General features: G+C 37.5%; 1 protein-coding gene across 46 annotated transcripts in view; it reads right to left on the minus strand.

Moving 5' to 3' along the window:
• LOC134824319 (serine/threonine-protein kinase MARK2-like) overlaps window positions 1-15,972 on the minus strand; it is a 63,602-nt gene that overhangs the window by 17,087 nt on the left and 30,543 nt on the right. For 29 of the 46 annotated variants that reach the window (XM_063836191.1, XM_063836189.1, XM_063836180.1 and 26 more), the window contains exons 4-11: window positions 14,499-14,654; window positions 14,160-14,276; window positions 13,808-13,930; window positions 3,939-4,130; window positions 3,283-3,384; window positions 2,567-2,686; window positions 2,167-2,296; window positions 1,882-1,997 (exon numbers count right to left, since the gene is read on the minus strand). In XM_063836191.1, coding sequence (XP_063692261.1) covers window positions 1,882-1,997; window positions 2,167-2,296; window positions 2,567-2,686; window positions 3,283-3,384; window positions 3,939-4,130; window positions 13,808-13,930; window positions 14,160-14,276; window positions 14,499-14,654 — 1,056 coding nt within the window. The remainder of the gene's footprint in view (window positions 1-1,881; window positions 1,998-2,166; window positions 2,297-2,566; window positions 2,687-3,282; window positions 3,385-3,938; window positions 4,131-13,807; window positions 13,931-14,159; window positions 14,277-14,498; window positions 14,655-15,972) is intronic. The other 17 variants (XM_063836193.1, XM_063836192.1, XM_063836185.1 and 14 more) reach the window with 1 other exon arrangement.

Here is a 15,972-nt window from a genome sequence, read left to right on the forward strand (position 1 = left end):
CTTGGTATTTGTAGAAATACCAGCCAGGACCAGGAAATTCTATAAAATAAAGTATTTTATGACCATAAAATAATGCTCTCCGCATAATGAATGTGTATCGTGTAACCTCAGAATTTTAATAATCGTGTGCTTGAGCGCCATGTTGTGTTACTATATGTTGCAAATTATTTAAAAACTAAAACCGCGTGTCATATTATCAGAGCTGAGGAACTTAATTCCGCAAAGAGTGCAAATAGATTATGTGTCCTTATATAGTGCACACGCGGTCCTAATATGGGCATACGGGAACTTTTGTGATAGCCCTAATAAGGGCATGAAAACTGTTGTGAGGCGACAAAATGCATCAACAAACGGCTCAAATTCACAACTCACGCCTGTCACGCGTCAAAACAAATCGAGTAACCTCCACCCCTGCTGATGCCGTTATATGGTTTTAATAATACAGTCAATGTAACTTGTCACTAAGTTGGCAAATGGCAATAATGCGGTGCAGGTAAAATACGGTGCATGATGTGCGTCAAACTTTATGAAACTGAGTAATAAAACATTGTCAGTATATTATTTAAAGGGTGGGGTGTGACATGTGATACCTGCCACGATGGTGGGGTGTGACATGTGATACCTGCCACGATGGTGTGACGTTATTTAAGCTGACAGGCAGTAAATGTTTTTACAGAACATGCTGATTGCTGATAGCAAAGGCATATCGTGGACTGGAAGCAGAAAATAGACCCCGACAACAGAAAATAAACTGACAGCAGAAAATAAACTGACAGCAGAAAATAAGCGGTAACATATCTAAACTGTTACTTATTTTACTGTAACAATAAATTACCGCAACACTGGTTTTAATGTGTATCTTATATCTGGTTGTGTAACTGTTTTTTATATATTTAAAGGTACAAATATTCTGCTAACTGATCGGTTGTCTGGTTGGTTACTTTCTGATAATGTGACAAGATGTAACCATTTTCATAGTAAAGTTTTAAAGGTCTTCAACTATTGATGTAATTTTACAGTAAAACATGTCACTTAGTTTTGACACAATTTACGTAATGACATGAGATTGTGATGACAGTAAAGAACGATATTCTTGTACTGACGATAAATTAATGATTCTGTCTGATTCTATAAATTGCATATTTGAACTTTTCATGTAATGACGTGACAATAAACGTGTCACGTGACAATAAACATGTCACGTGACATCATTTAGATACTGTCTTTGACACAAAGCAATTGTGTCATTAAAGTAAATGACATGCCTTTGTGAGGCTATATTATTATGACAGGACGAAATGTACACGATGATCTTTAACTTATATCAATGACCTAGTATCCATCACGTACGTCGTACACTCAAGATGGAAAATACCGGAATCAGTGCAACTATAGTTAACATAACTGTCGGAGGATATATTAGTACACATTATATTCCGTTTTCGCATGCAGACTACTGAAGCTTTATAATAAACCATATATATCTAGCTCAGAGAAGTGGTGGAGATTATGTTAAATTTAGTAGAGAATATGTTGGATTTAACATAGTGCCACCTGGTAGTGGTACTACCACTTATCATGCGCTTTTATCATTATACTTGGTAATCATTATTTTTAACCACAGATGGATTTTAACAAAGCATAGTTACAGTGACGTAGAATGATCAGCTATTGCTAAGGCTTGTAGTGCATGCGTTGCAGTGTGCATAACCGTGCTAAGTTGAGTCCGTAGCAAAAATTGGAAACAAATTAAGCCAATGTCGCGCAGAAATTGGTGTCAAATTTTAGTAAATAATTAATTTAACATAATATGACATAACATAACCCAAAGCTTCTTTTTTCTTAATTTGATTTTTTAATTTAATTTTTAAAATAACTCACAGCTTTGGTAGGCTTCGTGCCCAAGAGGTGGTATGTAGCGTACACCTCGTTAAAAGCCAGTTCTGATAATGCCCGGTGAATCTCTATCTTGCTGTATCCCATCTTCAACATTATTTCTGAAACACGGCAAGTATAAAGTGCCTGTAGATCATAACTATTTTAAAACCAAATAAATTTCAAAACATTTTTATCAGGTAAAACCCCTGTGCTTATAATCTTGATTTGCACGATGGCAGAATATATTTTTTCAGGTTGAAAAAGAAAGATCAAACAAGAGTAAGTAACCTATTCTGTCCAGATCGAATGCTTTACCTATTCGGTCTTGGTCGAATGCCTCGGCTTGCTTGTCCAAGGCAGGACGCAATTTTTCGTTATCTTCGTACCCTGTGTTCATCCATCTGTCATTCATTATAGCCTGCAGAGTGAGGGAGTTGGCAAAATAGGGGGATAGACAATCTGCTAGACAAACAGACAGATAGACAGACAGACAGACAGACAGACATACATACATGCATACATACATACATACAGACAGACAGACAGACAGACAGACAGACAGACAGACAGACAGACAGACAGACAGACAGACATACAGACAGACATACAGACAGACAGACAGACAGACAGACAGACAGACAGACAGACAGACAGACAGACAGACAGACAGACAGACAGACAAACTCACCTCGAGCGAATGTCGCTTCACAGGATTAAGGATAAGGAACTTCTTCAACAGATTCTCACAATCAGTACTCATATAGAAAGGAATCCTGTACTTTCCCCGCAACACACGTTCTCGGAGCTCCTGAAATATTTACTTGTGTTTAAAATACATTTTTTTACATGTCAACCTAGATATTATGCTTACTAAGCGATATATTTCATTTTGTCACAATAAATAATTGCGATGTGAAAACTGTGCTCCACGTTTCTAGGCTTTAGCTTCTATTAAAGTAACAAAATGATAGAGTTGAGTGGTCGCCCAATGAAGCTATTATAAAACGGGCGAGGGTAGTCAAATGAACATGTCCATATAAGGAATGATTGGTAATGGTGGGGAAAGTACAGGATTCCACACTGTCAATACAGTGTGGACTAGAAATATAGAACCCCGCCAACACATATTGGGAGGAGGGTATTAAATCTCCCTTTTTTCACACTCATAATATCCTATTTTACACTGATATCCTATTTGCAAAATTGCCTCTTTCTTTGCCACTTTCCTAGAAGTTATAATAGAAAGTTCCAACCCCCCCCCCCCCCCCCCCATCAAAGGCAGATACTAAATACCGGACACAGCCACACATAACAGTAAATACCTCTAATACTTAACAGGTACGTGACTTAAACCGAGCATACCTCACGTACCTCAGTACCTGCCTAATTAATTGGATTAGGTACCTTTAAGTTCTGTCCGTCAAAGGGCAGGGATCCTGATACGAGAGTGTAGAGTATGACACCTAACGACCACACGTCAACTTCAGGTCCATCATACTTCTTACCCTGCGAGGAAGTCGTTAAATTGAGATTCTAGGTCGCTTCATAACTTATTTGCATATCTTAATTTTGATAGCATGAATCGAGGTATTTAAGTATGTTGTAATATTTAATAGTGTGACGACCAGATTAGATAATTGAGCGGAGGAAGCGTTTGATAAGATTATTATTGAGAGAATAAGGCTTAAATCTTATTATTTTGATATCTTAAATAAAATGCAATTTTTATGAGTTGCCAGCTCTAGCTGGTCGTCATTTATTACACAAGTTTATTCACAATACCGCTAATTTAAACAATTTCATAGTGAATAGATAACTTGTTGACGTCACTACTGACGGTATGATAACTACAAAGTACAATATAACATCACGTGACAGTCTAAAGTGGTACAATCACGTCACAAGTCAGCCTGATGACGTAACACAATAAACGTGACAGTCCAAAGTGGTACAATCGCGTCACAAGTCAGCCTGATGACGTAACACAATAAACGTGACAGTCGAAAGTGGTACAATCACGTCACAAGTCAGCATGATGACGTAACACAATAAACACCAACCTGAAAGAGCTCCGGAGCAGCGTAGGGCGGACTGCCACAGAACGTGTCCAACTTAGTGCCGGCTGTGAACTCGTTACTGAACCCAAAGTCTGCTAACTTCATGTTCATTTCCGCGTCCAGCAGCAGGTTTTCCGCTTTAAGATCTCTGTGGATTATACCCTTCTGATGACAGTACTGCACTGCTGATACGATCTGAGGGAGAAACAATTAATTTACTTATAAATCTCCCGTAATCTATTAATTAATCAACCAAATTATTTATAAATGAATTGGTTTATTCTTAAGCGATGCTTATTTCAACTTAGTTATTCCAACAACCACATGGCTATTAATCAAGTAACCAGCCAATTACATGACGCCGATTGTTATTTAAGACAAATGACAGTTATGGTAGAGTGTGTACCACTACACGAGTGCAAATCCTCATTTAACTCGGAATCACAGTTTTACTGTGCAGCGAGGACTGCAACTGCAAAATCCACTTTAATACAGTAAAACCCCACTTTATTACAGTAAAACCCCACTTTAATACAGCAAAAATCCACTTTATTAAAGTAAAAACCCACTTTACCACGGCTTTGTTTTCTTTCCCCGCAGTAAATCGGGGTTTTACTGTAGTTTAGAGTGTAGTTAGGTAATACCAAGGCTATAAGATATTCACGCTAATTGGTTAGTTTATAATATCACATGATTGGAATGTACGCTGACATCACGAAGTGGTCCCACTGTGCATTACACCATTAAGTTATGAAACTAAAATGTTTACGGATTATACATACGGTAATTAACCATGACAGTTAAGCTTTAGCGTACTAGACAAACATAAACCCATTTATGCTTTACAATAACCTAAAAGAGACCCCTAACTATCTAAGCAGGTCCGGCTCACGTACACAGTACACAGGTCAGAGTAACAATCCTACTGTGTACTACTATACATATTTTAAACATATTTACATACCTTAGTCGGTAATATTATGGACTATTACACAGTGGGCTACCATGCTAGCATAGGCCTAAAATCGACTTTCTTAAATTTCTTTGAAAATAAGCTTTCCTTATTGTAAAACGCTAGCCCGATTTCATGCAAAAAACCGTAATTAAAAACTTTGCAAGATGCCAAAATGGCGTCGCGTGAAAAAATAGCATTTTTCACTGTCAAGAAATTTTGCCTTTTTTAGCCAAAAATTGCCTAATATTTATTATTTTGGGCTAAAATGCCTGATCAAGGCAGTTTTTAATAATTGAAATACAGTATAGTACTTAAAAATACTCAGCCATCTAAAAAAAACTGTGTGACTTTAACATTTTCACCTGATTTTTGACCGCGCCTTTTTTATGGCGTGTATTTTAGGCAATTTTTGGGGTATTTAATTTTAGATTTGAGTTCCTAAGATAGCTGTCCTTCGTTTACAGTTCATAAAAGAGCTTTAAAATTGATTAAACCTCTAAAAAAACAACTTTTCCTGGGATCAGCCTCCTATTTTTGGACTACAAGATTGCTTAAAAACGGCCCAAAAATTTTTTCTGAGACATTTTCGGCCCTGTAAATGATTGGAATCGTATTTTTGTACCCAATTTACCTTAGAAACAAAGTTAGGGGCATGTGTGATGGTCTAAAATACCCTATGCTAGCATGACCCCCACTCACAGCCCACTTTATATTATAAATATGGTTCTTTGGCCCGAAAAGAACCAAATTTGACCACCCACAATTTTAACTGCGACTTTCCTTCCGTGAAAAAATTTCAAATCGAAAATATTTGATGAATTTGATGATTTAAGTTAGACTCGTCCTATCCGGGCATTCAACTATGCTTGGTTAAATCCAATTCATCAAATTTTTTTCGCAATTTATAACCACATCACACCAAATTAAATATTTTTTCAAAAAATTTACCAAAAACTAACCCTACGATGTGAACAATTTCAGCTCGCAAAAGGAGTTGAAAACTCGCGATTTTAGCAGAAATTAGAACATAAGGCCTGACTTTTAAAATTTGCTAGAATAAAGCTTTCGACTACTGGGTTTCCAGTATTTGTATCTCACAGTTGGATTTAACCGATCATATTTGAATACAACCCTGCCCAGACGAATCTTACTTAAATCATGATGATATTAGGATATAGAGCTTCGTGTATCAATCCCACTGTCACTGTATCGTTCCCAAACTATTGATACGAATTCTGGTGGGAAGGTGAGGAATATTGACACGTGACATTTTCCCCGACACCGCACAGCGACCAACCAATCAGCTCCCAGCGTGAACCAATCAATCCCCTCCCACCGACACCCATATCTACATTTCCCACAGTTACACAATATCAGTTACACGTATACTATATATACATAAATACACGGCGCGTGTACGTGTAGAGGTGTAGTACACGGCTATCTCCCTGGTAGAGAAGCTGTACTACTGTTTTAGTAGAGGGTATTAGTATACTGTTATATAAATACATTGTGACACCAGAGTACTTAGATACACTTGTGTACTGTAACACGTATATGGGCAATTTCATGAAACATGAACAAGGAGGGAAAAAAATAAATTTCAGTTATGGCACTAGCTTTGATTGGAGTCTGAAAGAGAAGATTATAAACTGTTAGACACAAAAAAACCGCTTATAAATATCTCACTTCGTTTCTGTGTTATCGCGTTTTCAAAATACCCATAAATTGTCATGTTTTACAGGCTAAAACTACTCTATAATAAAAGCTGTTTACTAAAAAGAGATTGTTGTAATATTCATTAATTCTTGATCTGTAAAGGTGCATACCACTTCACTGAAGCTGTATGCAAAATTTGGGACTCAAAATTTAAGCAGATTCGGAGCAATGCTATTCTACTTTCTCCTGTTTTTAGTGTAAATTACTATACATAAAAAACAAAAAAGTTTTCTGCTGGCCACATTTCATGTTATTTCTTGCTGAAATCTTGCTAAAACAAGCTAACTCTGATGTCAAGACATAATGTACTTGTTAATTTAGATCCATAGATATCAGATCATGTCAAAACCAGCGTCAAGTAAGTTACATGTCAAGTAATTTACGTGTCAAGTAATTTACACATATGCTTTTTATTCAGTAATAGTAGTAAAACACAACAAGTAACGATTGTCAAACAGAATAAAAGTTATTTGAAAGTGATAATAGATTGGTTCTGGTCAGAATTTCATTAAAGAAATCTATAAAAATGGTTTAAAATGGTTAAAAATTGACTTTTCGAAAATATAATATAAATAATACTTTACTTTACAGAAAATCCAGTGGCCTGCTTGAACACACATTTTTGAGCTGGGAAACATTCGTACATTTACGCCCACCTACCTACTCTGTATAACTGGGCTAACTGTGGACCCAATCAGTGGATCAATCAACCAATTAAGGGGGCCGGGGGGTCTTCATCAAAATTCCCTCGAAATTGACTTTTTAGTTGTTTCTGATAGAAGGGAGTGATATCTATCAGATGCTTTTGGTCCCATGGAAAAATATTATTCCTAGCCGAAATTATTGTCGGTCAAAGATCAGCACTTATGTGTAATTGTATTGCGCGAGCGATTTTCAATCACGTGTCCTGAAAATCGAGTCTAAAAATCTATTTTCTCCTACATGTTTTGAGCAATCACCCTGAAACTTTCAGGATATGTTCTAGAGATAATTTAAAAGAGATGAGCCAAACAGCATTTTGAGATAGGCCTTTAAACATATTTTATTCGATTTTGAAAATCTTGAACCTCCTTTTTTGACGATTTTTTGAGGTCCAAGATTTTCAAAAATTGAAAATCGCTCGCGCAATACAATTACACATAAGCGCTGACATTTGACCGATAATAATTTCGTCTAGGAACAATATTTTTCCATGGGACCAAAAGCATCTGATAGATATCACTCCCCTCTATTAGAAACAACTATAAAGTCAATTTCGAGAAAATTTTGATGAAGGCCCCCCCGGCCCCCTTAATTGGCTAATGATAAACTGATATATCATTATTAATCATATATTACATAGTTCATACACTTAGCAAACGAATTAAAGACAAAGGGGCAGCTTTAAACAGTTAAAATCAAAGGATTGTGTAACACTGTAAACTACTTGACACAAAAGAGTAACTTACTTTACAAGGAACAAAGGCTTCTACAGAACACAGCTATTAACCATTTACCAAAACAAACCCTTTCCAGTACAGGCAAGACATTTGCCAGTGTGCATGAAAAATATTTAAATGTTTACTCTCACACCTGGGCACGAAATGAGATTTCAATACACGTTGGTCAGGAATGTCAATTTGTGCCCTGTAATTTACTTTACATTTTCAAACGTGCCTCACTCAAAAGCCATAGCAGTTGGAGTAAAAATCTTAATATAGCTGTGTGTGGAGTACATAAGAGATGTTTCATGCAATTTATCATGATTCTGTTATGTTTGTGTAATGCTTGAGAGTCAGAATAAGGCCAAATTTTTGTGCAAAGTGTAATTTACTTTACGTGAAATCGCCCATATATGGTATACAGGTGTGAAGATTGCAGTGTCTCGGCTGATATTAGGTTAACTAGCTCAATGTTCAGTCGATAAACCGATCAAATTAGTTAATAATTGATTGTGTGTGTGTGTGTGTGTGTGTGTGTGTGTGTGTGTGTGTGTGTGTGTGTGTGTGTGTGTGTGTGTGTGTGTGTGTGTGTGTGTGTGTGTGTGTGTGTGTGTGTGTGTGTGTGTGTGTGTGTGTGTGTGTGTGTGTGTGTGTGTGTGTGTGTGTGTGTGTGTGTGTGTGTGTGTGTGTGTGTGTGTGTGTGTGTGTGTGTGTGTGTGTGTGTGTGTGTGTGTGTGTGTGTGTGTGTGTGTGTGTGTGTGTGTGTGTGTGTGTGTGGGGTGTGTGTGTGTGTGTGTGTGTGTGTGTGTGTGTGTGTGTGTGTGTGCGGGTTATAATAGCGCAGTTAAATACCAGTAGTGACGTTAATCACGGGTACTTCTGCTTGTACACCAGCAAGTTGTATGTAACTATGTATAACATATTGTGGGTGTGTGTGTGTGGTCAGTACATTGTACAGCATGTTACTTGTCAGGGTGGTAATACTTCTACTAGCATAATATACTGATACTGCTAGCATTTCTACTGAGTTATTATGTACTTTACAGTAATACTTCTATTATTAAATAGTTATAATGAAACTAGTTTTACTATGATAACCCAGGGATACTCCTAAAGGTGCAGAGTTATCTAAATATTAGGTATTTGTTAGATAATCGCTCAAAACAGAGTCTTGGACTGCTAACTTACTTCTTGTCACCCCCCCCCCCCCCCCCCCCAATACTGAATTTCTAAGGTACAGTTAACCTGGCCTTATCTGCACCAGGTTTGGAGAAGTTTGTGACATGTAAGCATGTTGACAGGGGCGTGCGCGCAGGGGGGAGGCGATGCCCCTGCATGGTGATTGTTGATGGTTAACGTTGCACCATAGCACTTATTTTCATATGTTCGCTGCACGTATCATGTTATCTAATCTATAACTGTTAAAAGAAGCTAGTGTTTTAACTTGATAGAAAAGACATTCAAGAAACTGAAGTTAACTAGTAAAGTGATGATCGCATTATTTGTGATGTGATTTTATCAAGTTTTTAAGGTTTCCCCGAGTGACGGGCGGAGTTGCGCGCCCCCGTTATATTCGAATACATTTTGTTTGTTAATCAACGGCTTCTCCAGTCATTATACAGCTGAGAGGTACAGGTGCTGAGAAATTAGTAGTTCTCTTTCTTCTAACACGTATGTGTTTGACAATACTGTAGGTCTTGTGTTGGAACCGAGGTACTGGATAGACTGGTGACTGGTAACTGGTTGTTGGTAACTGGTAACTGGTAACCGGTTACTGGCTGTTGGTAACTGGTAATTATTTGAGCCTGACATGTCTTTTTAGATAGACTGGTAATTAATATTGGTGACATGGTCAGTTATTGGTAACTAGATTGGAAGCGAGCTTGGCATATCACATTATCGTACCAGTATTTCATGTGTAATATGTATTACTGAACAGCTTCTTAAAATGTCTAAATCCTCATCCAATTTGAGCGTCATGCCACTGCACTAGAGTGTACTAACATTACAGATTTAACGAGAAAAAGGACAAAAAGTACACATTTCTGTGTGAGATGAAGCAGTATACACGGTAGGCGTGTCACTTGTGATATTTGTTACATCTAGTAATGCAATGGTCAGTTTGATATGGTCAGTTTGACATGGTCAGTTTGACATGGTCAGTTTGACATGGTCAGTTTGACATGGTCAGTTTGACATGGTCAGTTTGACATGGACAGTTTGACATGGTCAGTTTGACATGGTCAGTTTGACATGGTCAGTTTGACATGGTCAGTTTGACATGGTCAGTTTGACATGGTCAGTTTGACATGGTCAGTTTGACATGGTCAGTTTGACATGGTCAGTTTGACATGGTCAGTTTGACATGGTCAGTTTGACATGGTCAGTTTGACATGGTCAGTTTGACATGGTCAGTTTGACATGGTCAGTTTGACATGGTCAGTTTGACATGGTCAGTTTGACATGGTCAGTTTGACATGGTCAGTTTGACATGGTCAGTTTGACATGGTCAGTTTGACATGGTCAGTTTGACATGGTCAGTAACACACTGAGAATCTGAGTATCGCTCTTTACCGTGATCAGGAAGGGTTTAATACCTTGATTATAAAATGATGTTGCCTAGCGACCATCCTGCTCCTCCGCCCTGCTACACATGGCAGCAACTCAGAAAGTCATTTCAACCGAGTGAACACCCAGCGCTGGCCAGTAAATAGTAAATACACACATTGAGCCAGCGCTGGCTAGGCCTTTGATAACACATTTATAGACATGTACATTACAATAGGACTAATGACACCCCCGCCCCCCCAAATATCAGGAACTGTGAAGTGTATTTTATTATGTACCTCTACCTTTTTCAAATCCTGACCCCAGTAATAACAGTAGCTGTACTGAAGCTGCACTGAAGCTGTAACTTATATGTTTCTAGAACCCACTACAGAATTGAACTTACAATCTGATTAAGCCCTACGTTGTGTGTTTCCAAAAGCACTATACACTCTGATTATAACTATCCAGTAGTAATACCCTGCTAACTGTGGAGTGTAGCTCACATTTGACAACAACACCGACTAATCACCTATGTCAATACACGAAAATGAGTGCCTTGAAAAAAGTTTAGTGTGCAGACAACATAACATTTTGTGCAGATAGGACTCATATCAGTTTGTTCACAAAAAAATGTGTAGTTATAATTTCTGTTGTGCAGGCAACAAGGTCACCAGGTCCAGGCTGTAATACCCATGCGAAAATAAGCCTCACTTTTTAAATCCAGACTATCCGAAGGTCCAATTGCACTGAATATCATGATATCTCAATGTAACACCAGCATATTAACGATAAGTTAACCTCCTATATTACAGTGTAACCGTTACCCCACTAACAGTGTAGCTCTACTCACTTCACAGTTCTACTGAACTGTACGTGCAGGTGTAATATTATATACCAGGTTTAGTGTCCGTTACCAGGCTAGGTTACCAGGTTGGTTACCAGGGAAACACTGCTGTTTCTGGGGAGGCGGGCAGGTGTAATGTAATATTATATACCAGGTTTAGTGTCCGTTACCAGGTTACCAGGTCGGTTACCAGGGAAACACTGCTGTATCTAGGGAGGCGGGCAGGTGTATCTTGTACCAGGGGGATGGTATGTTTATGTAGCAGTTTTATATTCTAATTACGGTGGCAACCATGATCTGATTCACTATTAGCAGGGTCGGGTTACCAGGTTACCTGGTTACCATGGTCAGTTTACCAGGTTACCAGGTTACCATGGTCAGTTTACCAGGTTACCAGGTTACCATGGTCAGTTTACCAGGTTACCAGGTTACCATGGTCAGTTTACCAGGTTACCATGGTCAGTTTACCAGGTTACCTGGTTACCATGGTCAGTTTACCAGGTTACCTGGTTACCATGGTCAGTTAACCAGGTTACCAGGTTACCATGGTCAGTTTACCAGGTTACCAGGTTACCATGGTCAGTTTACCAGGTTACCATGGTCAGGTAAGCAGGGTCAGGTTAGGTGTAACTAGGGTCGGGTTGTATAGGCTGGATCAAGAACCTCACACATCACTGCAGTATCCGGCATACTTATGTGTGATGTTATGTGATGTCATATTGTGATGTGATGTGATGTGATGTGATGTGATGTGATGTGATGTGATGTGATGTGATGTTATGTTATGTTATGTTATGTTATGTTATGTTATGTTATGTTATGTTATGTTATGTTATGTTATGTTATGTTATGTGATGTTATGTGATGTTATGTGATTTTATGTGATTTTATGTGATGTTATGTGATGTTATGTTATGTTGTGTTATGTGATGTTATGTAATGGTTTATGTAATGGTTTATGTAATGGTTTATGTAATAATGCAAGTGATGAAGCAGCCTAGACAAGTTTTTGTTGATATGTTACATTGTCAAATCCTAACCCATCAGGACGTAGTAAGGGGGAGGTCTGGGCCAATTGAATACCAATATATACAGGGTTGCCGGCATTTTTGAGAGTCATTTTTAAGGTTTTTTCACGTCTTTTAAGGCCCCTTTTGACCCATTTTTAAGGTCCAAAACAGTTAAATTTAAGGTTTTTTAAGGTTTCCGCTACAGAAATTGCAATCATATGACATATCTAAAGGGGGAAGGTATAATTTCAGAAAACCCCAATTAGATCTACACCGACCTAGGTATAATTTCAGAAAAACCCAATTAGATCTACAACAAGCTAGGTATAATTTCAGAAAAACCCAATTAGATCTACAACAAGCTAGGTATAATTTCAGAAAAACCCAATTAGATCTACAACAAGCTAGGTATAATTTCAGAAAAGCCCAATTAGATCTACAACAAGCTAGGTATAATTTCAGAAAAACCCAATAGATCTACAACAAGCTAGGTATAATTTCAGAAAAACCCAATTAGATCTACAACAAGCTAGGTATAATTTCAGAAAAACCCAATTAGATCTACAACAAGCTAGGTATAATTTCAGAAAAACCCAATTAGATCTACAACAAGCTAGGTATAATTTCAGAAAACCCCAATTAGATCTACAACAAGCTAGGTATAATTTCAGAAAACCCCAATTAGATCTACAACAAGCTAGGTATAATTTCAGAAAAACCCAATAGATCAACAACAAGCTAGGTATAATTTCAGAAAAACCCAATTAGATCTACAACAAGCTAGGTATAATTTCAGAAAAACCCAATTAGATCTACAACAAGCTAGGTATAATTTCAGAAAACCCCAATTAGATCTACAACAAGCTAGGTATAATTTCAGAAAAACCCAATAGATCTACAACAAGCTAGGTATAATTTCAGAAAAACCCAATTAGATCTACACCGAGCTAGGTATAATTTCAGAAAAACCCAATTAGATCTACACCGAGCTAGGTATAATTTCAGAAAATCTTATCAGGTCTACACCGAGCTAGGTATAATTTCAGAAAATCTTATCATATCTACATCAAGCTAGGTATAATTCAGAAAATTTTACTAATCCGGAAAATCCATTTAGATCTACATCAAGCTAGGTATAATTTAGGTATGGAACCTTAAAAAACCTTAAAAACCCGAAAATTTGCCCGTTTTTCACGTCTTTTTTAAGGTTTTTTGCCCAAAATTGCCGTTTTTAAGGTTTTTAAGGTTTTTTAAGGTTTTTAAGGTCCCCCGGCAACCCTGAATATATAGCGCCTTTACCTATGATTATTGATTAGTTGGTTTTTGTCACATGACATGAATACATCTTCCTCATTGGTTAGTAGTACTCTTACCTGTCTGAACTTCTGCCGGGCCTCCTTTTCCTTCATCCTGCCGTGAGCTACAAGATAGTCAAACACCTCACCTCCACTCGCATACTCCATTACTAAATACAACGTCTTCTCTGTTTCTATCACCTGAGGAGACGGTAGTAAAGTGAGGTGAAATGAGGTAAAATGAGGTAAAATGAGGGTCACAAGAACATTATTAAGTACAAAATTTGGGGATATTGATGGGAATGAATATCTTGTCCACAAATTAAACTTTTGAGACTCAAAGATCGAATAAAATTAACTGTATCTAAATTTTTTAAATAGCAAATATTTAAATAGTAAACATTTAAATGGTATGTCGTTTGCCTCAAACCTCATAAAGGCGGACTATGTTAGGATGATTGAGTCTCTTCATAATTTTCATCTCTCGGTTGAGTTTCTGAATACTAGTCTGATTCATTTGGGTTTTATCAATCACTTTTACTGCCACCTGAAAAGAGAAAATAAAGGCTTGTTTATAAGGTAAGAAGAACCTGTTTCGTGTGTTTTTGAAGTTTTGTAGACTTTCGAAAATCTATACAATTAGAAAAACTAATTTAATGGACAGTTTGATGAAAATTATGATTGACAATTAAGTCAAGTTCGACAATGTTATGGTGCAGTCACGTGACAGTATAATAACGTCACGTGACATTAATTCGTCGAAACTCACCTCTCTTCCTGTTGGTAGATGTCTAGCCAGCTTGACCTTAGCAAAGTTCCCCTTGCCAATGGTCTTGAGCAGCTTGTACTTTCCGACATGCTGGGAGTCCTCAGCACCGCTGGACCGGCTGCTGTGAGGTTTACCTGACTCCCTCTTGTGGGCACTCTGCGGAGTGAGGGGTAATTAGTGGGGTAATTGATATGTAATTAGTGGGGTAACTAGTGGGGTAATTGATAGGTAATTAGTGGGGTTTTTGATAGGTAATTAGTGGGGTAGTTGGTGCAATTGGGTAATAAGTTGGGTAACTGATAAGTAATTAGTGGGGTAGTTGGTGGGGTAATAAGTTGGGTAACTGATAGGTAATTAGTTGGGTAATTGGTGGGAATTTCAGGCATTTTTCAGAGCATTGTTTGTTCGAGGCTGGGGTTAAGTAGTTTTGAGAAAAAGCACATATTTGTGTAAGACTACTGTCCCTCAATTCTTCCAGTCTCCTTTGTTCTGTTAACAATAATAGAGGTTGCCAATAAATCTGCAGTTTATTCAATATTACTCAGAGTAGTACGCCACCGAGTATCTCAAAGAAACGGGACAACAAGGGGGGTTATGCCATTGCCCCCCCCCCCCATCAAAACCATTATATTTTGAGCGCCGTTGAATTCCTTGAAATTCTAGCGCTGAACTGAGGGTAGCTAAGCTTTAAGACCCGTAATTCTGTGAACAAATCATCTCTTGGTGGGAAATGTCGAGACAGTATACACTATATTATATTGCTATAATGTGAGCGTGAATCTAAATCCCCTAATATGGAGTGTAGGCTTACTTTGATGTTATATCCTTGTTCAGTGGTTGGCGATCTTGAATACCGTGTACAATACATGGTGATATTGTACGCAAATAAAACATTTACCTCAATATCACACTATCAAAACAATAACATACTCTAATTGATTCAAATGTAGTATTCACTAATCGACTCAAGTATAGCATTCCTACTGTGTACACTGTACTTATCCTACTGTGTACACTGTACTGTATCCTACTGTGTACACTGTACATTGTAAACATATCAATTATATCAATGTTATCTTATCAAGGAGTTAACAACTCTAATATGGTATGTGCTACAAAGTGGTACACACTACACAGTACTTGTATACATTGCATTGTGACCAGTATAGTTACTCTTCCAGAATACTAAAGACCCTTCCGTGTTTGTCGGGATAAAAACAGTTGCTTTTAAATTTAATACTCAAGTTTGTACATAAACAATCTAGTTATTTTTATTTTTAATGTGTTTTGAGTTTAGTTTTATACATCTTACACTCCATATTAGGGGATTTAAAAGCTTAACAATATTTTTAAGCTACGCAATTTTTGAACAGATCAAGAGACACTGAGTTCAAGTGTAATATACACTATTTGATAATGTACTAGAAATAAAGTCAGAACATGGGCTTTCTACTGTATTGTCACTCATTTTGTA

The sequence above is a fragment of the Bolinopsis microptera genome, chromosome 12, assembly GCF_026151205.1.
Source record: "Bolinopsis microptera isolate Bmic1 chromosome 12, MBARI_Bmic_1.0, whole genome shotgun sequence".
Lineage (NCBI taxonomy): Eukaryota > Metazoa > Ctenophora > Tentaculata > Lobata > Bolinopsidae > Bolinopsis > Bolinopsis microptera.